This window comes from Rhinolophus sinicus, linkage group LG10 (assembly GCF_036562045.2).
Source record: "Rhinolophus sinicus isolate RSC01 linkage group LG10, ASM3656204v1, whole genome shotgun sequence".
Classification (NCBI taxonomy): domain Eukaryota; kingdom Metazoa; phylum Chordata; class Mammalia; order Chiroptera; family Rhinolophidae; genus Rhinolophus; species Rhinolophus sinicus.
In genome coordinates, this window is record NC_133759.1 from 19,483,062 (window position 1) to 19,506,045 (window position 22,984).

Genomic DNA, 22,984 nt, shown 5'->3' on the forward strand with positions numbered 1-22,984 from the left:
GTGAAGTTCTACAAAGACCTAAATGGTCCATATTGCCCAAAGCCCCCAAACAGTGATTTTTCTCAGGCTGCCTTACATGAACAGAATGCTCCCTCCTCTCTCACTTTTTGTTTCCCTGGATGGTTCTTTCTTTGAGGAATTCTGTAGGAAGCCAGCAACATACCCAATTAAATACAGACATTGCTCCCTCCTACCAGCCCCTCTCCAACCCATCGCTAGAAGAGTGAAGAACCCAATGGCTTTACTTGGTTGATTTTATTTTCATTTTTTATTGAAAGCTTCATCAAAGAAAACAGAAGTTTAAACCTAACATCCACTGATCTACAGAAAGCCCAAGGAATGGGGGAAATGGTAGCTTGTTTGACTGTGGCACAGATGAAAAAATAAAAATAAAAGCAGAAACACCATAGAATTACAGAACTTTCCATGACAGTCGGAGACATCAGTACAAAACGCGCTTAAATAAACTTCAAAATTGAATGATGCTTCAGAAGTTCCATGAAATCAAGTATGGCCTAAAACAAGAGTTTTAAAAGAAGCTGTCCCATTTTTTTGTTTTGTTTTGTTTTTTGTTTTTTTTTAGAAACTCAGTATTTCATAGCAAGTACACTTTTACATATATTTTTGAAAATTAAGATTCCAATTATATCCTTTTCTTCTTTTTAAATAAATGGAAGCATTGATTTCCAGAATGGAGAAAACTTTTTCAAGTGTCTCTTTGAAATACTTTTTACGGTTCCTGAAAATTACGGAATAACTTTTATATATGAGAAAATAACATATTTTGGAGAGGAGGACAGAGCATCCTGCTTAATAATCTAAGACCAGAGGGTTTAAAATACAAAGTGTAATACAAGTTACACTTTGGACTCTATTTAAATTTGAAATGATCATTAAAAAAAAAATCCACTGGAGTGTCAAAGTTATTCAACCTTAATACAGTAATGCAGAGTCAAAAAACAACAAAACAATGCATTTATTTTTGTCAAATATTTAAGATAGGGATATTAGAGTGTTTCACCAAGAGCTGCTATTATATTTTCATAACTGAATTTTGAGTTGACCTTTTCTACCGGATCAAATTTCAAAACAGAAGGAAATAAAAAAAGCTTTCTTTTGAGGGAAGCCAAATACTTTGCTAGTTTTTTTCCTTTATATTCTGCAAGAATACAGGCAACTCTCAATTATTTGTGGTGGATGGGAAAGGAACAGTATGGATAATAAAAATCAATGGTATATGATGCACTGACATTAATTTTATAAGTGATTTCAAATGCCTTCCACAAATCAATACTTAACAATAAGCAAAATAGACTGATTTGAATTTTATTTTCCATTGTTTCTTTTCCCATCCTCGGGGTGACATGTTAATAAAAGGAAACAGAGCCCCAAGTTCTAATAGTTTAAAAGGAAAGACAAAACAAATCCACAAAGTAGATAATTAGCCCTTCAAAAATTGAGAGTGATTGTATTTCTGCAAGATTCAGTCATGGGGCAGTTACTAACTGGAGTAAATATAATGGAAAAAAAAAAAAAGTGTGACTTGGTTGTCTAGTAATTCTTCCTGAAGACTCCAAACTTGATCTCACCCCTGCTTCAGCTTTAAAGCTTCCTGAGTGAAAAAAAGCATTTCTTAAAACATTATTTTCCCTCCCAGAAATACAAAGAAATGAACATTAAGAAGCCATCCATCCGTTTTGTGTATGTATGAGACAGTTAGCATATGTACTAGAGTATAAAACCAAAGATAAAAGATATCAACAATCTGGGGTGTGATCCCTGCCCTACATCGTAAAAGATCTTTGCTGGACACTTGGGGTGTTATATTTAGCTTTTGTACTTTTCTGAACTCTATGTAATCCACAAAAGAAAGCCATGACCAAGAGCATTTGGATTAGAAATTAATTATATATTTAAAAGTACTGGGTAAAAATTGTGAAATTTGAGTTAGACTCCACTGTCTTCCAATGCCACAGGGGGATGTTAACTGTAAAACGAATTGATTCATTAATGAAATCCCATCATCACTCTGCCACAGGAAGGGTACAGTATACAGAATCAATGCGCCCGTTTCAATTACATCAGCTCCTCAGATCGGGGTGAGAGGCTGTCAGTCCCCGTGAGCTCAAAAGTTTGAAGTATGCCAAACACAGTGACATGAAAAAACAAAGTCTCATCTTTTACTGCCTACTGTGGACAAGATAAGATAGATCAAGGCTCCATGACATGTTTAAACTTTATTTTGAAGTGATTCCTCAAATGTGTTGAATGTTGTTATACACATACAAAAATATTATCCTTTCATTTGATTTTGTCATAGGAAAACATTTATCACTGAAACCCACTTAAGAATTTCTCCCTGCTTATCAGCTCATCTGCAATTGTTTGTGTGATCAAATTAAACATGACACTGAACAGTCAAATGTACTTTTAGTCTCCTACTAACATTACAATCCGTCTAGACAGCACATTGAAACTTCTCAATCATGAAGATTTCCTTCTGGACTAAGACAGGTTCTTATGATTTATTTGTGAAAAGAGTTTCACTTATTTGATTCTTATTTGCTTTCATTCCGAAAGCAAAGGTCCTTTTTAAATCAAATCTCACTTCTCATTAATGGGGATTTTAGGCCCCTGTAAAAGATACACAGTTATATAATTGACTTCACAATTATTCAAATGAAGTTTTTTTTAAAACCTTTTTTGGGGGTTATGTATGAATTGAAAATAATTTTCAAGCAGTTTTGCAAGGGGCTGATGTCTTCTGTAGGTACAGTGAACCTCCTGCTCCATGAGCCATCTTCTGCTCTTAGCCTTCCATCTCTAAGATGAGTGCTTTAAACAGCATGTAATTTTTCATTAGAAAAGGATGGAAATGAGTCTTATATGCTGTCAAATGTGGCAGATATTTTAAGGTCACAGGAAGAAGTGATTCAAGTGAAGCATGGAGACAATGCCTGAAAGACTGAAATCTACCAAGGAAACAAAGTGACCCCGACCAAACTGGAGTAAGGTAGAGTATTTTTTTTTTTTTTTTTTTTTTAGAATTTATGTCACTTGCAATATTTGAGACATGTCAGTATTCAAGGACAGTCACCAGCCCCTGCTAGCATTACATTTAGTTCACTCAGGGTCCATAACATCTTCAGAAGACATGACCATGCATTGAGGAGTCGCTATGCATAATTTGCCTCCTCTGATAACACTTTATCATCATTAAAAGAAAACCCACTCCTCCACTGACCATGTAACTGGAGTTTGGATGAGACAGTTTATCCCATTTGAATTCTGCTTTTAGTTTCTTTCCTAATGTTTAAGCTAAGTATTTGCAATTAAAGTTGAAAGGAAAAATTTAACATCTGAATCAATGCTTGAAAATCTGGTGAACCAGAATACTCAAAAAAAAAAAAAAAAATGAGTACAGGATAAAATAACCATAATATATAGTGGATTAAATTAGGATTCTGATGTTTACATATATTGAACACATATTTTGGGTTGTTTTGTTTTTCATCCCATGTAATGTTGCTTACCTGTTGCTTTCCCCTCCCGACGTAACTCTTTAAAAACAAGTATTAGGTAAGAGATGACAGATGAAAATTTGAACATGTGCCATTTTTTCCCTTCACTTTTTTCTTTTTGATATGAAAGAAGATATTGTATAGAATGGCATGATATAAAACATCCAAACACAAAACACATGGACACATAAAATGACAGGTAATTTCCTTTTGACTGAAGTGGCTTAAAAAAATTGAGATCACTGAAATTTCATAGTTGAAAACAATGTTTCTGAATGTATAAATAAAGCCATAGTTTTGAATAGAAACAGGAAGTGACCTAGGCACATTCATCAGCCACATGGTAGCTACCTCTTAGCCTCATTGTTGATTGTGTAAATGAGACTGTCTTTGTATCACATTAAGTTTAGTTTTTTGTTTTTGTTTTTGTTTTTTTTACAGAAACAAAAAAAAGCATGTTGATTTCATATTCAAATGAATTATGCCCAGGATAATCCTTATTTATACAAAGAGTTCAGAGAGTGAAAAAACGAAACAGAAAACACAGTTCCCACACATATTTGCTTATACCCTCTGTAACCTGAGGGCCTGCTTCTCAAATATAAAACTTAAGTGCTACCCTTAAAATACATGAGAAGCTGAAGTATGGAACAGAAGAAAGTGCAAATTTAGGATTCTCTTTAAAGCATGGAAAACCATAAGGATAGGTGTGATCAGTTGGAATTTTTCTGTAGCATATTACGATTTCTTGGATATATTTTCACCTCTAATTTGACCACAAAGATGTGGAATCACTCTTTAGATTTGAGTTTCCAATACATGGTATTGCAAATAAGAGAGCCAGATCTATTTCAACTCTAGGCTTTTGTTTGTAGGTCATAAATGGTGGAATATTGACACTTTCTTATGACTCAAACTCATTACTCACGCTGACCTAATGGGAATATGATTTATCTTTAATTTTTTTTGTTGTTTTCAGAATTTTTAAAAACCTATTCTGATTTGTCTTACAATGAACTTAATGTATTTCCCTCTTCCTTCTGGACTCAGACAGGTTCCTATGACATAGTTTGTGAAAAATTTCACTTATTTGATTCAAATGATTCATTCAGAAAGCAATTCTAGTGCGTGATTCAATTAACAAAGTTTCATTGTCCTTAGTTTCAGGTAAAACTGTACATGTTGAACATAGCTTTCATGAACCAAATATGCAGAGACATTTGTTACATCGATGTTTGTTAATTCATTTTAGACAAAGTTTTGCATCATTCTCAATGCAAATATATCTCCTTTGGCTTTAACCATTGATCAAACCTAATTGTTTTGGTTCTTATTAGTATAAATCCTACAATTTCTTGATTGTCAACTAGCATTTTAAAAAGCTTACCTAAATTCCATTAATAGAATCATCAAACTTATTGGTCCCACTTGCCTCAGAGAGTTAACTGAAATAAAAAGGTCTATTTTGTCTTTCTTCTGACAACACCAGGGTTTGAAAATACAATGAAAAAGGCAAAAAGAAGATACCCCCTCCCAACTGCAGAATCAAGGTGACTATTCATGGTGAATGATGACAGACTGAGGTGAAAAGACAAAATCAAGAGGTGTTGGAATTTAGAAGGAAGACTACTGTTACAAATACAATGAGACCTTTTCAGGAGACCACTCACCACTTAACAGAATATCACTAAGCTTTTTTGACAAGTGACCCTTCAGACCAGGTGCAGGAAGTATCTTTAGTTCAAAATTCTCATACAGAAATTTCAACCTATTAAAAAATGTGTCTTAGCTTATTGGTGGCCATCAATATAGGTTTTACTACTCAAGAGAGCTAGCAAGGAACCAGAAAAGCTCATGGAATTTAAAGCCATTTGCTCTATCAGTTGGTATCCAGAACTCTTCACGCTGAAACTGCTGAAAACAGCAGGTGAAAGCTTCTACTATAAACAAATATACAAAAAAAAAAAAAAAAAAATTTGCAGGATGTAAAACACCAGTGGAAGATAGTTTAAACAAACAACAAAATAAAAACTGGTCCGGCCATGTAGGTCAAATAAAATTTTTAAAAGAAAAGAAAAACAACCTCTATCTTCTGGACTGCAATAGGGTGCCACTTCATCTTTGGTATAAAATAGGCCATCCATAGGCTGAATTTGATCACAACTAGGAAAGACTACAGAAATTGTCAACAATTTCTCTATCTATTGCTTTTTTTGTTTTTTTGTTTTTTGTTTTGTTTTGTTTTGTGTGTTTTTTTTTGCACTTTTTGACCATAAGCTCCTATCTACTTAAGTTTTTTTTAATGCTCTTAAGCTAAGTTTGCAATGTGACAAGCAAAGCTGACTAAAAACTTTGTAAAGCTCATAAAAAAGACTGCAGATAAAAAGCACTAATGCTTTTGCTAGCAATCACGCTTCGTAAATTAAAAAAAATCTGCATTCTGCCCCCCAAACACGCATTATTTCTAATGCAGTTGTTTTTAAACCAACCTTAATAACTTTACCATAAAATGTTTTAGCCTTCTAGAATGACTCAACACTTAAGACAAAGTTCATGAAAAGTCCCAGCATTTTTCCAATTCTTGTGGTTGCCATGGTTTCTTTTATCAACAAATTTTCTTCAAATGAAGAAAAACATTTTCTTTTAAACTGTACAGTTTTTTTCACCCTAAAAACTCATAGTCTTAAACTTCTGTACCAGTTAAAGCTGGCACAATATTTCAATTCTTTCTTGATTTTTTTTAACAAGACGTTGACAGCTTGCCTCGAGAGCCTTTGACGTCCTTAAAATTAAGGCAATTAAGATTCAAGATAAACCTTACCTAAATATTTCTAAGAAAAAAATAAAATAAAATAAACCAATCCACATTTAAACAAGATGGGGCGGGGAGAGTAGCTTAATTACCAAGGAAAACAACTTGTTTCCATTTTTGTTTGCCCACCTCTTGACCTCATATTTTCTGTTAAAAAAAAAAAAAAAAATCTATCTACACCTTCAGATAAATCCTGAATTCAACTGTTCTTCCACATAATACGTCAACCTTCCATATTTTGTTTTGTTGTTTTTGTTGGTTTTCCTCTTCTGGGATTTTTTTTTTTTTTTTACTTTAATTAAAAAAAAATGATGGCAAAAAATAAACTGTCAGACCACATGAAGGAACCATTTGCACAGCACATATAAATGCTTTGTTTTTGTTGGGTAAAGTAGAAAATTAAAAAAAAAAAAAAAAAAAAAAGCATTCCATTGACGCCTGTGCAAACTGGAAGCCAACTTCTTGTTCGGTGAAGTTTCTTCATTCAAGGCAAAGTTTCAGACGGACATTCTTCAGTCTTGTTTATGGTCTGTGAAAACAATTGAGTAAGTGGTTATTACATCAAAGCAACTTTGAAATTGCCTCTGTGCTCTTTTTCAATGAGGTCTCTTCAAAAGATACCAAGCTGTTTCAAAATAACAGTCATCAGTGAATTTGTAGAAGCATATTGGGCCAATTAAAGTATCAAATTCTGCCACTTTCACACCAACATATACTCCAGCCAAAAAGTATGTTCACATTAAATATCAAGGCTAATAGGTCAAGAATATCTCTCATTTCTAAAGTAATATTACAAATATACCCAGATTAAAAAAAAAATACTGCCTTTGTGCATGGAATCTATTTTTCATTGACTGACTTATGTTATAGCTCCCCCAGAAACTCTTTGAGTAATTCTACCCTTTCAGAATTCCCATGAGATTCATCACTTACTCAGTCAACAAATATGTAGGATCCTACTATGTACCCAAGGCATAGCAATGGATTGTATGTTAACTTGAGGTAAGTTCGCATAAGCCTTATTGGCCCAAGTAATTAAGTAAGACAAGTAAGAGGGCAACGGCATTTTGTTCACTTTCTCTCTTTTCCTTCTCTTCTTCCATGCTCATTCACTCATCAAAATTTCAAATTCTTGAGAGCAGAGACTATATTTTATTTTTACATTTTACTCTTCAGAAGTCTGGCAGAGTGGTAGTCACATAATAGGCATTTAACTAGACAAATGTCACTTTTACTACATGCCACTTTCCCTAGCCTAGCCCTAGAAATGTCTTCTGCTGTTGCCACATCTATATTGCAAGGCTGAGCTTCCAGTAGGGTGACCTTTACTCTTAGCTCTTCCACCCATAGATTAGAGTTTTTCTAAATAATTTCAGGGGTGTGCTATATAAAAAGAAGAACCTCATGATACACAGCTGCTTAATTTAGTAGAGAAACCTCAGGGTTGCTGGGTGTAGTTGTACAGGTTGCTCACTGCACAAGATGCATAGCTGAGAGAGTGCAGGGGGGCTCAATTCCAGCCATTAGTCTGTTCCCCAAGTTACGTACTCTGATACAGGGCTGCATTCACCCTGGGCTAGTGGGCCTTATTCAAATTGACAAAAATCCCTCAACAATGTTTTAAACTATATGGCAGTTAGTTTGGGATAACCCAGAGGGGTTGCTTTTCTTATACAGCAAAAGGCCTTCATGTGAGTCCCCTATGGTTCTTACAAACTGGATCAATTTGTACTTAGAATCATGTAAGAAAAGTGACTAGTTGGTAAATTGAATATTTCCATTTTTTAACCAGTAGTGTAAGTCTCTAGAAATAATTTTTTTCTGTATTAGACAAGAAAGTAGAATTTCTTTTCAGAAGAAATGCAATTAAATTTTTCATAATAGCAACAATAAGGGAAATTTTATTAGTAGTAGTCATGGGAACCATGGCATATATTTGATCTCTATACTTCTGCAAGTTTAGACTTACTCCATTATTTCTAAAAATCTATCTTGTATGGTTTTGTGTTTTTGTTTGTTTGTTTTAATCTATTCTTTGCTCCCAATCCTAGCTTTCACCCTGTTCTTATTGTACATTGAGAAGAAAACACCTAAAACACCATGGAGCTCTGTAAAAGCTGCTCAATGAACAGTGTCTCACTCAATGATGGACTACACTGGCATAGAACACTCACAGCTCAGGTATGTCAAGTGCACTTGTCTCAAAGCATCCATGTTTACGAGCTGGGCTGGAGCTATTTTCAAGTTTTTATAACCTTCCACAAATGTTTCTAATAGCCCTCTCCTATAACTTGCTTAATCCTTCAGGTAGTCTCATTTCTATGTGAAAACAAATGGGGAGAAATGAATGGTTGTACTTCGCATTTTCATAGTTGCTAGCTGAAGTTCGAAGGGAAAAGGTGTTGCTGTTTAATAGAACTGAATTCACTCCTATCCACCTTCTCTCTCCTAGGTAAAGGGTGAAAGTGCACATTTAAATAATGACACGGGTTGCACTGATATCCATAAAAATAGAAGGCTTCTAAATTTTCATGGCTGTGATCCTTAGTAACAGGAACGCTTTAAATTGATCAGTGGGATTATATTAGAAATAAAATTGGTTGCAACTTAAAAATAATTCATGTAAATAAGACCATGTATATGAAAATCATTTGGAAACTGTAAAGTACTATGCAAGCAGAATATATTATTACTCATAAGCATAAAGGACATGTAAACATGGTAATCAAGGACATACTTTACATGTCATTAACATACTTACAATGTATAGGGAATTGGTGTTCATGACAATTTAGTTAGCCAAAGAAGACTTGAAGAAGAAAAACACCTTGCAATGCTGGGGTTGAGATGAGGACCTTCTAAGGTCAGTGTGGGTGTTGGAGGACAAAGAGTTTGACTGAATTTAAGATCATAGTGTTATTTTGAACCCTTTATCTTTCATCTCTCCCCAACGCAAAAAAAAAAAAAAAAGGCAGAATGAATAGATTAGGAAGTAGCAACTATAATCTTAGAATTCTAGACTTTCAGAGCCAGAAGAAATCTTAGAGATCATCTACTAATGGAATATTCCCCAGTGTCATTCCTGACAGATTAGCTCTTTGCCAAGTAGAAAGGATTCTATGGTCAAGTTTGGGAAAAACTGCATACTCGTCTTCCATTACTGGACCACCCATAGGTAAACTAAGCATGTGGTTAAGGAATGAACAAAAAAGGGTATGCAATAAAAAAAAAAAAAAGTTTTTGAAAGAATATAATCTTTTAAATTAGTATCAAAATCATCATCATGTTGACAACAAAATTTTTTGTTAGCATTCTTTAATAATTTGTTGAAAAAACAAAACAGAACTCTTAAGAGTTTCCAAAGGAGGAGGGCAGCACACACTAATCTTTCAGGAAAGTTTGAAATATTTGTCTGGCCCTCTAGGAGGTCATAGCCATTAGCATTTTAATGGCTTTGAAGAGAACTGCAATTAAGAAAGTATTTCACTTAGGTTAGAGCAGTGTTTCCCAACACTGAAACACTGCTTCTGACTACTCCTCCCCACCCCAACTTCAGAGAATGGTGATAAATTATCTCTCTCACCACTAGAGACCTAATTTACACTCTGGAGAACAATCTAATCTCTCACTTTAAAGAAGGAAAGGAGGCTCCAAAGGGTTGAGTGACATCTAGTAAGTGGCAAAGATGTAATTTGAATCAAGGACTTTTGATTTTGCATCTTAGACTTTAACTTTGCTTGAAGACTCATACTTTCAAGTCCTACTCATTTTTAAGATTTTCTAAATAGCACAGAGAAAAACTGATAACTTAGGCAGGAATTGGAATTTCCACAGAACTTCCAAAATAAACCACAGGTATCATTTCTACCTTTTGGGATAAGAGTCCAGCGTCCCTTTGCATTAATAGACTCTTAAAAATAGAAGAAAAAAAAAAGCATGACTACAAAATGTGAAGACCTGCTTTTTCAGCTTGGAAAGTAGAATTTAGAATACTAAAATATTTGCTGACATAGATCCCAAATGTAACCTATTTATTTATATGCACATTTATATTTCTCAAACTTTTGTCTTGCAACTTTCTATTGTGATGTCTCTAATTTAAAATACCTTTAGTATAGACATTATGATGTTAAATGTATGCATGATGGGTTAAGCTACTTTTTAGGGGCATTCAGCTACCCAATTCAGAATTTCACACCCCATACGAGGTCAGCTATCATTTAATGAAAAAGGCCATAGGTTTGTACAAGTACTTTAAACTACCCATATGTCAGTTAGCATAATGATTGCTAAAAATGGGTCGCCTGATGAATGTAGGGGCATGTCATTAGCAAAATGATATTGGAAATGAGCTGCCATTTGTAAAATTGGGAGTACTCAAGATAATGTGGATTGGTGAAAGTATTTTAGAGACAGTCACCGCTCTACATGAACAAGAAAGATAGGTGTGGAAAAAGATGTAGAGGCATTAGTAGCCTATAACTTGAGGAATTCTGCTCATGACTTGACCTCAAAACAAGACCGTTAAAGTAGATTTCTGGTGGCCTCCATAAGGATAACACAGTCTTACCACTAGAGCATGGCCAAATCTAATCTAAGTGAATTTTTCATGTTAAGAGTGTTCAGATTACTTATAAGAACAGAGCTGGGACTGTATCAGGTGAGTACAGAGCAAGCTATATAAATTGTTGTGTGCCTGTTTTCTACGGACAACTTCTTTAATATTTGTCTCTGTGGGTTCCTAAACTTTTACCAGCGACAGTTATATAAGAAAAAGAACTCAGGTGTTCACATGACCCAAATGGTTCTGAAGAATCTCATGTCTTACTATGACACAGGTCAGCTTCCCTTGGCTGAAATTGATAAAAACTTGGATAGAGTCATATTAATTTCTTCCTTTCAAAAATTTTCAGAAGTGATTGTCATTCACCAATTTATTTGACTTAGTGTATTGTCTTGGTTTTCATTCCATATTTTATTGTTGTTGTTTCAAGTTAAAGCTCCTAGTACTTTCTAGTATGTTAAAGAGAGGAAGTTGAGAATATAAACAGGACCTGTTAAACATTTTCTCCAGATTTAAAGAAATGTCCACAAGGCAATGCAAGTGGTTTTCACAAGTCACACATTTGAAATGTTCCATGTTCCAGGGTGCTTTCATCTCTGTCATGTTGCAGCAACGAGCACGCCCTGTGGAACATCCTGTAACATACGTTCCTGCATGAGTGCAAAAGAAAATTCCTTCAAACGAGGAAATCCATTACCATAATTTTTTCTATGAAGAGATGGGATGGAGGATTTCTATTCTTGATATTTATTATATGTGGAAAGCTCTGCATTATCAACCATAAGAATCTATGGCTCAAGGCACATAACCATGGGGTGACCACAGTTTTAAACACATTTGAACACAAAGCTTTATGTCATCAGATTTAGACTTCTTCAACTATTTCAAGGAATAAAGTTTCTCTGAATTAAATTCCTTGTATTCTGCACAAATCAGGCCCTCCTGGTTTTATATCATCTGCCTCTGTTAGTGGCATCCATAACTCCACAGTTTTGCTTGGAATTTGAAAGTCCTGTTCTACTTTTCTTACTTCAGTCTATCTCCCTAGTCCTTACCCCCACCATCTCGCTTGTCATGATCTTGAAACAGGGCCCGGTTGGGACCCCCACAAAAGAGGCCTTGCAATGTTCCTGGCCTCACCTCTCCCTGTCCTAGAGCTTAACAATTGATCAACACCCCACCTGTGGTTTGAGGTTGGAATGTCTCCTGTCCCAGTTCCTGAGTTTAGAATGTCCCCTGTCCCCGTTTCCTGCTTCAGATAATTCCCTTGAAACTCATGCTTGCTTACTGATCACAATCTCTATGGCCTAGCATTCTTTCCAGTTACTGTTATCACTGCTCCTGAGTTGATGACCATGAAGGGGAGACACATCGCCAGAGGGAAGCTTCCATGCAGACCCCAGAACTCTCACATAGCCTCTGGAGGAACGCCCAGATTTTCCTTTAAATACCCCAAGTTAGACGGAGAATGTGAAGGCAATTTTCGGAGGTGTTTACCTGCTGCCTTTTCAGATCACTGCTACTCTGATAATAAATGCTTATTCTAGGACCCAACTCCTGTGTGAGTCTATTGGCTGAGCAGCAGGCAGCATGAGCCGCAGACTCCTTTGGCCTCCAGTTTCAATCTTATTTCAGAATTTTTTACCTTCTTGTCTGACCCATTGCAATAATAGGACTGTCTGTTTCCATTGCTGGCAAATCCATTGTCTACTTCAACTGAAAGGACATTCATAGAACAAAGAAAACCTCAACCTCAGTATGGCACCTGATATGAGAATCTGGGTCCAATCTGCCTTTTCACACCATTCTGCTACTCTGTATCTACTTCCCATATCATTCTACTCGTGAGTTTTCCCACCCATGGACACGGATCAAGATGTTACTCCACCTGGACCATTGCTCCTTCCTGTAAGACCCAGTTCCAGTTGTTACAACCTCCACCAAAGCTTATACACCAAGAAAATTTAAATGCATCCTCCTATTATTTACCATAGCACTTTAAAAAAAGAGGCCTGTCCATTTTCTTTCTTGCAGTATACTACCCTTGTCTATGTGTAGGTATAATCCTGTACTAGATTGTAAGCCTTTGAGGGCAGAGATCCTGTCTCCTAGCATAGTACCTGGCATAATACTGGGTACTAAAAGTGACACTGGAGGTGGATGGGGAGACTGTCCCCAGAATCCTTGAGAGGCCAAGATGCTCTCTCTCTGGGTCAGATGGAGGACTCCCCTCCCCACCACATCATACAACGACCATGGAAAGGTGGGGACAACCCTGAGAAAGAGCATCTCCTTGTGGGCTGACAAGTACGGGCAGCTAAAGTTGATTTAATCAGGCAGGGAGAGGAGGAGGTTCTAAACAATTTCAAGAGGGAAAATGTGTATCCTGAAAGCCATCCTTGAAACACATCTCCCTCTACCTAGCCTCCATTGGTAAGAATCATTGAAATGTAAATAAAATTCAGCCATTCCTTCTCTTAAATCTCTCCAAAGATTTTCTAGCTCACTTAGCATAAAACCAAGAATAATTAATTACTCAACACCAAGCCAAGTATCCACGGATCGAAGGTCTTATAGAAGATAACCTTTTGACTTCATTTCCTACTGCCCTCCACACCAGTCCACCATATTCCAGCCTCAGTTTCCCCCCTCTGGAACTATGAATTTCTGTTTTCTCTATCTAGAATGCTTTTTCTCCAAATCTCTCCAAGATTAGCTTCTAACTATCCTTCAGATCCTCTGAGAGACCTTTCTGATACCAAATCTTACATTTTTACCCAGTCACTTTCTATTACAAGAATGTTGTTAAGCAGTCTGCTTTGAAATTTTGTTTCTTTTTGATTATTTGCTGATTGATTCATTGATTGTCTACTCGTAGTAGAAAATAAACCCTGAGTGCCATCTGCCTCTTTCATTGAACTTTCACTGGCATCTAGATACTGTCTGTCACATAGTTGGCACTCAATCTGTAATTGTTGATTGGATGAATGAAAGCATTGTTTTCATTTATCCAGGCTTCAATAAACTGTTAGCAAGGAGGGTCTCAGATCACTCATTTCCTCATTATGTTTTAAAACAGCCAAAGCCAGTTTCACCTACTCACCAAGCCTTGAAAAATGTTTTTGGCAAATGTAGCATTTTTCATCTCCCACCAGTGCCTCTCACTGTGCTTCCACATAGCCAATCTCTACTCCTTTCTCACATATGATCTGCTGAGCAGACTGAAAAAAAAAAATTCCAATATTCTTGGAACAGAGTGCCAGAGACTACAATATTGTTTGGTGTATGTAAAAGTGATTCACACAGGCTATAGGTGAATTCACACTCACACACACACACAAACACACACACACACACACACACACACACAAACTGCTTTATTTACTATGGATCTTTTCTGAAAGCTATTGTGTGATGATGATGAAAACAATACTAATACTACTAATAATAATAATGATAATTCCTTATAGTTGTAAGGTTAAGTCATGTTCTGAGTACATTTAATTCTCAGGACGAACTTTAGAAGCTAAACCACACATATAAGACTCCATTTCCATGATTAACCTTTCAACAACAAACAAATCTCTATTGAGGTTAAAGAGCATTGATTAAGAAATGGGGCAACGTTATACAGGCAGAGAGGATCATCGGGGATTCTCTATTCTCAGGGACTTTGATTGTTATCTACAAACTAGAATAGTTTGCATGACAAGATATTTCAATATGGACAGAACTTTGTTAATTCCTTTGGTTCCAATCAAAACCTTTCAAATTCTAGTCTGTATAATTACTCAACACAAAGCCAACTCTACTTTGCTTTATAAGTTATTTAAGGATTTTCAAGACTAATTCTGACTGCCCGATTTTTGCTTTGCTATTTATTCCTGAATAAGATCCTACTCTACGATGTTTTATATTTTATAATACCCTTTTTCATGAATTATTTTACTGGGTGTTCAAAGCAAACTTGTAAGTGGAGAGCTACTGTTTTTATTTCAGAATGAGAAAACTGAGACCAAAATGCAGGCTCACTATTCAGTTTCAAGTGGGGATACTGGAATTTTTCCAAAATCTGTATGGCAATTGTGTGTGTGTGTGTGTGTGTGTGTGTGTGTGTGTAAAAATAGCTACAATGCTCCTTTCTGCATCTAAACCATTTGGTAGTGAACTCCTACATCAACCCTGGGTGTGGCCATGTGACTTGCTTTGCCCAAAGGGGCAGAAGCAAATGAGTCACAAACAGAATTAAAAATGGCAGTCATTTGGGCTTCCTCTTTTGTTTTTCTCCAAACTCTGAGACTTTCATGTGAATAAGCTTGCTGGAGGATCAAAAACATGTGGCTCACTCACTTCTCTCACTCAACCAAAAGCCAAACACCAAGACGCAGAGCTGTGGAAATGACCAGCAGCTGTCCCCCGGTGCTTGAGCAAATCCAGTCAACACCAGAAGACCTATCCACAAGCTCAAATCACCAACCCACATAATCATGAACTAAATAAATGCTTCTCACTAAGTTTGAGATGATCTGTATTGCTGCAAAAGCTAACAGATACAACACAAGAGAGTCAAGTCAAGATGGCTGCTCTTGGCGGAAAGAGCTTAGTGTAGCCCGCACTTACTTAGACTGTGGGTAAGGGTATGCAGATGCGTGTTCATTGGATGTGTCCACTGCTATTTGTTGTTGCTGACCACTGGTGTCCTGGGATGAAGGTGCCACTGTCTGGGGAGAGGTATCAGCAACAACACCCTAAAGAGGCAAATAAGAACACAAAAGTCTTATTGGCTTCATCAAAGAGACCTCTTCCAGGTGGACTGTAGAGAATACTCCTCTTCTATTTGGCTCGACTAAAGTTGCACTCAGCTGCATGAAGCCACAATAAGCACTCAAAGGAAGACAGCAGAGCACATTTGGATAAGGGCTGAGAAATTCACCTCAATGTGCAACCAAGAAGCCTTGCCATCACATGTCCTTGGAGCAACCGGTCAGAAAATCATTTTGCCCCCACTTAGAACTTTTAAACCATAATTGCACACAGCCACACTAAATAGTAATTTATTAATTAAAAAAAAAAATCAGGCATGATTCCTGTAAAAATTGTATATTCAAGCATTTTGCTGGGTAGTGAACTGTACCATGTCTACATGATCTGGCAAAATAATGAACTCTGACCTTAATAAAAATCTACATCAAAATTTGGAATTCTTTTACAAGGCTACTGCTAAGCAGGATTTCCCTTCAGAAATTGGATTTGTGTTGTTTTCCACAACATGAACTGGACTTCAGAGTTTTCAGAAAAAGAAACAAACATCCTTCAATTTGATTTGCTCCTGCCTGCACACTTTCATTCTCTTGTTCCTCACAGAAGCCAACAAAAATGAACTTCTGGAATTGGTCATCATTAGGGACATATGTTTGGTTTCCAGAGAGGCATGGCTGATTTTATTTGATAGTTAGTAGGTCTAAGGAAGGTATCTATCTGAATATAGCCTCCTGATTTTACTTATAGCTGGGGACATGTGCAGTGATGTTGGGTTTCAAAAGTTTTTGGTCAACTCTCTGTCACTAACTAAAGACCCCTGAAATTATTCCTTCGATTTTGAAAATTCTCCCTATATAATTCGATCTATTTTTTTCCTTAATATACTATTTAGTATTATGCATTTTTCTGAACCTCCCACCAGCATTTACATGTATGGATACTGGTGAATTTTCAATGAGTGTTTTTACACAGTCCATGAATCAATGTTTTTCCTTATAAGCATAAGTCAAGGAAATCCATGACAGTATACTTACATTTTTCTTAATGAAAGACTTCTTTTTAAATCCCAGATTTAGCTATAGTTAGACTATTTCCAACAAGCCACACTGGCAAATGCATCTCATAATTTTATAGTCATCAAAATTCTGTAGATAAGCATACAGCTTTGGTGTAGAAATAGAGAAACTCAAATATGAGGTAGACATTTATGTTTCAGGTGCTTAGAATGTCCACACTCATAATTTCCTCATGGCCTAATGAATTTTTATAGCTAAATATAGCAAAGAAAATGTGTTTTAATCACATATTCTTAGAATTCTGAAAAGTTTATTAAAATCTGTTTAATACTGACACATTCTTTGGGGCTCATAGGTCTGGAACACATTGGACCCCCATGGTTTGCTAAATTATATGGCACTGTCCTCTTAAACTGTGTTTCTCAAACCTTGGTAGCAGCAAATATTTGTCACACACCAAATGGACAAATGGATAAAGAAGATGTGGTATCTATAAACAATGAAATATTACTCAGTCATAAAAAAGATGAAATATTGCCATTTGTTGACAAAAATAGATGGATCTTGAGGGTACTACACTAAGGGAAATAAGACAGAAGGAAAAAGACAAAAAAATGTATGATTTCACTCATATATGGAATATAGAACAAAACAAAAATAATTGAATAAACAAAACAAAAACAAACTCGTAGATAACAGACAACAGATTGGGAGTTACCAGAGGGGAAGTGAGGTGGAGGCAGGGCAAAATGAGGACAGGGGTCAATTTTATGGCGATGAATGGAAGCTAGACTTTCGGTGGTGAGCACACTGTTGAATTATAATGTTGCACTCCTGAAACGTGCATAATGACATCAATGAATGTTACCTCAATAAAACAAAAGCAAATTCTGATTCAGTCGGTCTGGGTGGTGTCTGAGAGTTTGAATTTCTGACAAGCTCCCCGGTGATGCTGATGACACTGGTCCAGGGACCACTCTGAGTAACAAGGCACTAGAGAACCAGCTTATTCAGATAGATGCAAGCTTTTATCCCCTCCCTGTTTTTGAGCATTTGTTGTTAACATTTGATGGGGTAGTGATTCGGTTTCTGCTCTTTTCTCTAAATATGAGAATGACATTTCTTTTATACCTTTCTAGCAAATTAGCTTATTTATGTGCAACACAAAATATAGGCATGTAAAGGTACAGACTTTCATAGACTGAGGTTGCGATTTGAAGTTTTAGAGCAACACAAAAAGCACATGGAAGAACTCCTTGGTTGACAGGGGCCCGCAGTATATGTATCTGAGACCTATGTCTCCTACCCTCTTTCTGTAAAACAGACACAGACTTACTTCAATAGAAACAGCTGTCGGAGGCACAGGCGTGTACTGGGGAATGTAGGTCCCTTGCATAGGAGCGGCAGCAGTCATATACTAGAGGGAATCAAAGAAACATGCAGGTGAACTTGGGATGCAAACAATGACAAAAGTAGACAGCACATGAAACTGTCACAGATACGAGGCCCATGGCCAGTGTATGATTCAAGTTAAACTCTATTTTGACCCAAAAGAAGGCAGTTTCTATCAGCATGGAATGACCTTTGCTTACTGATTCAGTACCAACAGCAGCCCACCTCCACGCATCAGTACGAGTTCATTGACCACCATTCCCTCGCTTTGTCTTTTTAAATATTTTATGTCAGATCTCAATCATTTCACTTTCATATCTAACACATGGACTCCTAGAGGGCAGGGATGACGTCTGTTTCTTTTTTCTCCATTTTATAGCTGGCACATAGTAGGCTCTCGACAAATTATTTGTTGAATGAATGAATCATATCATTATTCATGAACTCTTGTCTAAATCAAAATAATGGAGGACTAATGCAAAAAATACTTATGCAGCAATATTCAGAATTGGCAAAGGTCATCATTTTATCATTTTCACATCATGTTTTAAAACATATATAAGAAATAGAACGTTGCAGGGAATACTGAAGTCTCCTTTGTTCCCTTCTCCCATTCCATTCTGAAGTTGCTGCCAGTATTTCCTTTTCAAACCCTTGGATTCTCCAAATTTTCTTCATCCGCATCAATAATGAAACATTGCAATCATTTTTTCACTAAGTTGTAGCATTTAGTAAAATACGTATCTGGGAATACATGTATTTTTCCAATGAAGAAAAGGAGCCTCAGAAAAATTACATACTCATCTACCTCAGCATAAAGTATGACCCATATTCCTATTTCTAATACACATTACCCCTGCAAATTCAAAATTCTAGTCTTTCAGAATGGAATTTTCTGTAGCATCAGCTATATTTCTGAGTTTTTTGAACTTGATCAACATCACAAAACTTTAGCACCAGGATCATCTAATGAAGACAAGATTTCTCAATTCATGAAGGTTAGAGAAAGGATTGTTATGGAAAATCATAAGCCTCTGATTTTTTTATGCTTCTAAATTTGTTGAATTCAAAAATTAAGGTCATGCATAAATACGCAAAAACTAAATGACTATGTTTTATGTATCAGTATCCAAGAAGCCTGATGATTCTGAATCAAGGCAAATATTGAATGGAGACTAGCTCATCAGTTGTTCAATATTCATGAAGAAATATAGCGGTAAAGAAACTTTGGAATAAATTCATTTCCATCCCAAACTAAGTACTATCTTACTGTGTCTGTTTGCTAAAAATAGAGACAACCATAATGAAACAACCCAAAATCAAACAAATCAAACTGTTGTCTGTAATCCATGTGTTGCTACTAATAACAATTGAGTGCAATTTATATCTCTATTAAACAGTGTTGTAACTTGAACCAAAAGCGATTGCTTGAGAGGCCTGGTGATATTACCAATGTAGCTTTATAGCTGAACATTCTCAGAGATTTCTGTGCCCTGTCCTCTGTACCCTCACAGCATTCATCACTCTTCTAGTAAAATTGTTCAGACTATCATCTCTTTAAAGTCATGGGCTCACGCTTTACTTATTTCTGCATCTTCTGACATACCACACAATGCCTGGTTCTCAATAAGATATTGTTCAATGGCTGATTAAAAGGATATGAGAAGAAAGCCTTCCATTTCCAATGACAAATTTTGCATGACTCTTAGCTGTTGATAATTCTGAGTTCATTATAGATATTAATTTTACCACCCCCGTAATGTATAATATTTATGTAATGTTTAAATAATTACTTTACCCAACTCATTGTCCTTGTATCTTTAAGTAAATAATAAGTATTCAGGTATCTGATTGCTATCAGTTTTTAAAATAAGTACAGAACTCTGGAGTCACATTTTGCCAAACATTATTTTGCATCTGGAACCCTATGGCAGGTGTCTGCCTTGCCAACAAAACTGCTCTACAGAGTATGTTGGGAATAACAGTTCCTATTTCATACAGGTGGTTTGCCTGTGTTACGTAGGTTTTAAATATCCCTTGTTTTAGTATTCCCTACACCTGAGAAGAAAGCTCTCTGTGTTCCAATGCATTTGAGCAATATTGCATAATATATTCTCTTCTTTGATATTGACATTTAATATAAAACTCTGAGAAATTATGTTACAAAAGCCTAGTTAAAGATGATTAAATCAGCATTTCTAAAATTATGTTTTGTAGGACTTAATATTTTTGCTTAGAACTAGTGCTCTAAAATGTTTCTTTAATTGAATCTCAAAAATCCTTGTATAGTAGTAGCAAGTGGGAATATATTTTTACCAACTATGAATTTATCAAAGCACGGAGTTGATAGTGTTGTGGCTCATGTTCTACCTTTTGGTCACAATTTTCCAAGAATTACAACATACTAGAAAAAGGATAATCCATCACAGATTAAGGTATTTTCTATTCCAGAGTTAGTAATTCAAAACTTTGCCACTGGTCCTAATAAGTGAGTATGTGTGTATGTGTTTCCTCTGCATTAAGATGATGACATCACTGGTACCCATTTTCAAGACACTACTTTGATCCATACCTGCTCCACCATCTGCATCTCTAAGAAGGTGTTTCTGTGAACTAGAGTTAGGAATGTGGCCTTGGGCCATACAGAGCAATCTTCACTAGGTCACAGAAGAATCCAAGTCATGTTTAGGATTCTCATGCTAAACTGTAGTTCCAGGCAGTGTAGTTAATGAAAAGCATATTATGTAATTCTTAGCAAAGCCTCTTCAAATGACTGAATTACTCAGAACCTCATCTGTGTTTTGTTTAGTAAAACTAAATCAGTAAAACTTCATGATTCCTATGACATTCATTGAAGTTGTGAGCATGACCTAAATTGAACTGCTTAAGATGTAAATTCATACTCATCTTCTCTTTAGAACAATACTGCATTAGGTAGAATGGTTGACCCATTTTACAGATTGAGAAACTGAGACTTACATATAATAGGAGTAAACTCCAGTTCTTCTGACCCATAATGCAGCACATTTTTCAGTCTAATTTGTTACCTTTGAAATTAAGTAAACAAGGTCTTAAGAACTTCCTTTTGATCAATCCCATGTAATATAGGTATCGTTGTTTTTTGTTTTTTGTTTTTAAATTAATGGGCTTTACTAACTGAAGTTCCAATTAGGAAATATAGAATAATATGCCTTTCATTAACATTTTGTCATTTAATTTCCATAATTTTAAATTTTACTTTATACTCTGAATCCCTAAATTTCTTTTATGAAGGCTACCCCATATGATTAACTTATTTCATAACTTAACTTGCTTTTATGCTGCCCTTCCGAGGAGAACCAGTAGACATTTTATAGTATAAATGAGGCAGTTGAAATCAGTGTATTGCATGTGTATCTTTTAACAACAACTACACAACCTTTCTGGATGCTTTTTTTTTTTTTGTTTGTCATGGAAAAACTAATAAACCAAGCTTGAAAAGGTTGTTGAAAATTAGGAATAGACACTTATTTTAAACAAGTCGATGATGCTATGGAGTTTTATACCCCGTAAGACTATTATCTCTGGATAAACTTTTGTAATAAAACTCTTCTGTAGTAGATTTACATTTTCTAGGGTAAAACCTCAAGAAGTGATAGCCTTGTAAAATGAGGAGAAAGTACTTACAGGAAATGGCTACAGCTATGTGTAAGATCAACTCTCAGCTTTAGATAATTGGTAACAAATAATGCCAAACTTTCTCTGCAAGCATAGAGTTTGATTTCCTTAAGAGCACAAACTACGTCAGACTTAATAATCCAGGCTGCACAAAATTTGTTTAGATCTGGGTGCCTCTGACTGAGGCTGCTTTCATTTTATCCAGCTAGCAAATGACATAGGATTAAGAAAAGGACCCATGATATAAAAAAAAAAATATGCCCCTTTGACTTGATAAATTCTTGTGGATCACTTATTAAAAGCATAACAAGAATGGATGTACACCCTTTAAGCTAATTTCTTTTACTGATATTTCTCGAACACTAGAAAAAATCTACCATAATTCTTTCGTGAGTACAAATTATTTTGTATGTTTTGTTTTTGATAAGACGACTGATGGGAACCACATTACAATGAGATGACACCGATAAGATGAATACTTCCATGCAATATTGCCCTGTATTTTGCAGCTCAAAGTTTGATATTAATGAATACATTTTATTTTTGGTAAACAACTTGATGATTTTACATATTCTGAAAGCACCAAATTTTCACATGTAAGTATGTAGGAGACCTGAATAGCCATTTTCAAACCCACAGAATAAATTCCAGACTCCATCACTTGTTCCAAGAAGTCTAGACACTGCATCACCAAGACAGTTACATAAAGAGAGGGAGAAAAATGGTGAAACGGGAGAGGAATTCTGTTTTTGCCTATTTAAGTTAGGACAAACTGTTTCTGTTACTGGTGAATTGTTGATTATTTCCAAGGAAACATAGAAAGAAAACTCTAATGTTTTAGTTTTGGATTTACTTTCTGTTCCCCTACCAAAGCAAAACCAATCAAGAATGTTTTATATATTTTTTGCAAGGAAACTTGTCATTTTCATTATTTGTAAAGCAAAGGACTGGCAAGAAAGTGCCAACGTTTCAATTTTTGGAATTTCTTAAAATAATTCATTAAACTTGCTCATTTGGAGTTATCATTATAGTATTTAGATTGTAAATTTGTGCTTCTAGTCCTTACTATAAAATTCATAAATCTGCCTAACAAATTGCAGCAAGGAAAGTCAAACCCAGGTCCAATCAAACCCAGAAAGTCAATGAGAAGTGTTATCATAGGCAGAAAGAATAGGGCCACATGGGGAGAGGGGGGAGGAAGAGAAGGAGGAAAGTTCGGGGGTGGGGGTGGGGGGGAACAAAGGAGGGAAGAGATGAGATC

General features: G+C 35.8%; 1 protein-coding gene across 8 annotated transcripts in view; it reads right to left on the bottom strand.

The window, feature by feature from the left end:
• Positions 1-249: 249 nt before the first annotated feature.
• RBMS3 (RNA binding motif single stranded interacting protein 3) overlaps positions 250-22,984 on the bottom strand; it is a 1,259,852-nt gene continuing 1,237,117 nt past the window's right edge. For 4 of the 8 annotated variants that reach the window (XM_074312720.1, XM_074312722.1, XM_019745285.2 and 1 more), the window contains 3 exons: positions 18,011-18,091; positions 15,518-15,645; positions 250-6,862 (listed from right to left, as the gene is read on the bottom strand). In XM_074312720.1, coding sequence (XP_074168821.1) covers positions 6,856-6,862; positions 15,518-15,645; positions 18,011-18,091 — 216 coding nt within the window. In that variant the 3' untranslated portion in view covers positions 250-6,855. Of the gene's footprint in view, positions 6,863-15,513; positions 15,646-18,010; positions 18,092-22,984 lie in introns of those variants that run through there. The other 4 variants (XM_074312721.1, XM_019745288.2, XM_019745286.2 and 1 more) reach the window with 1 other exon arrangement.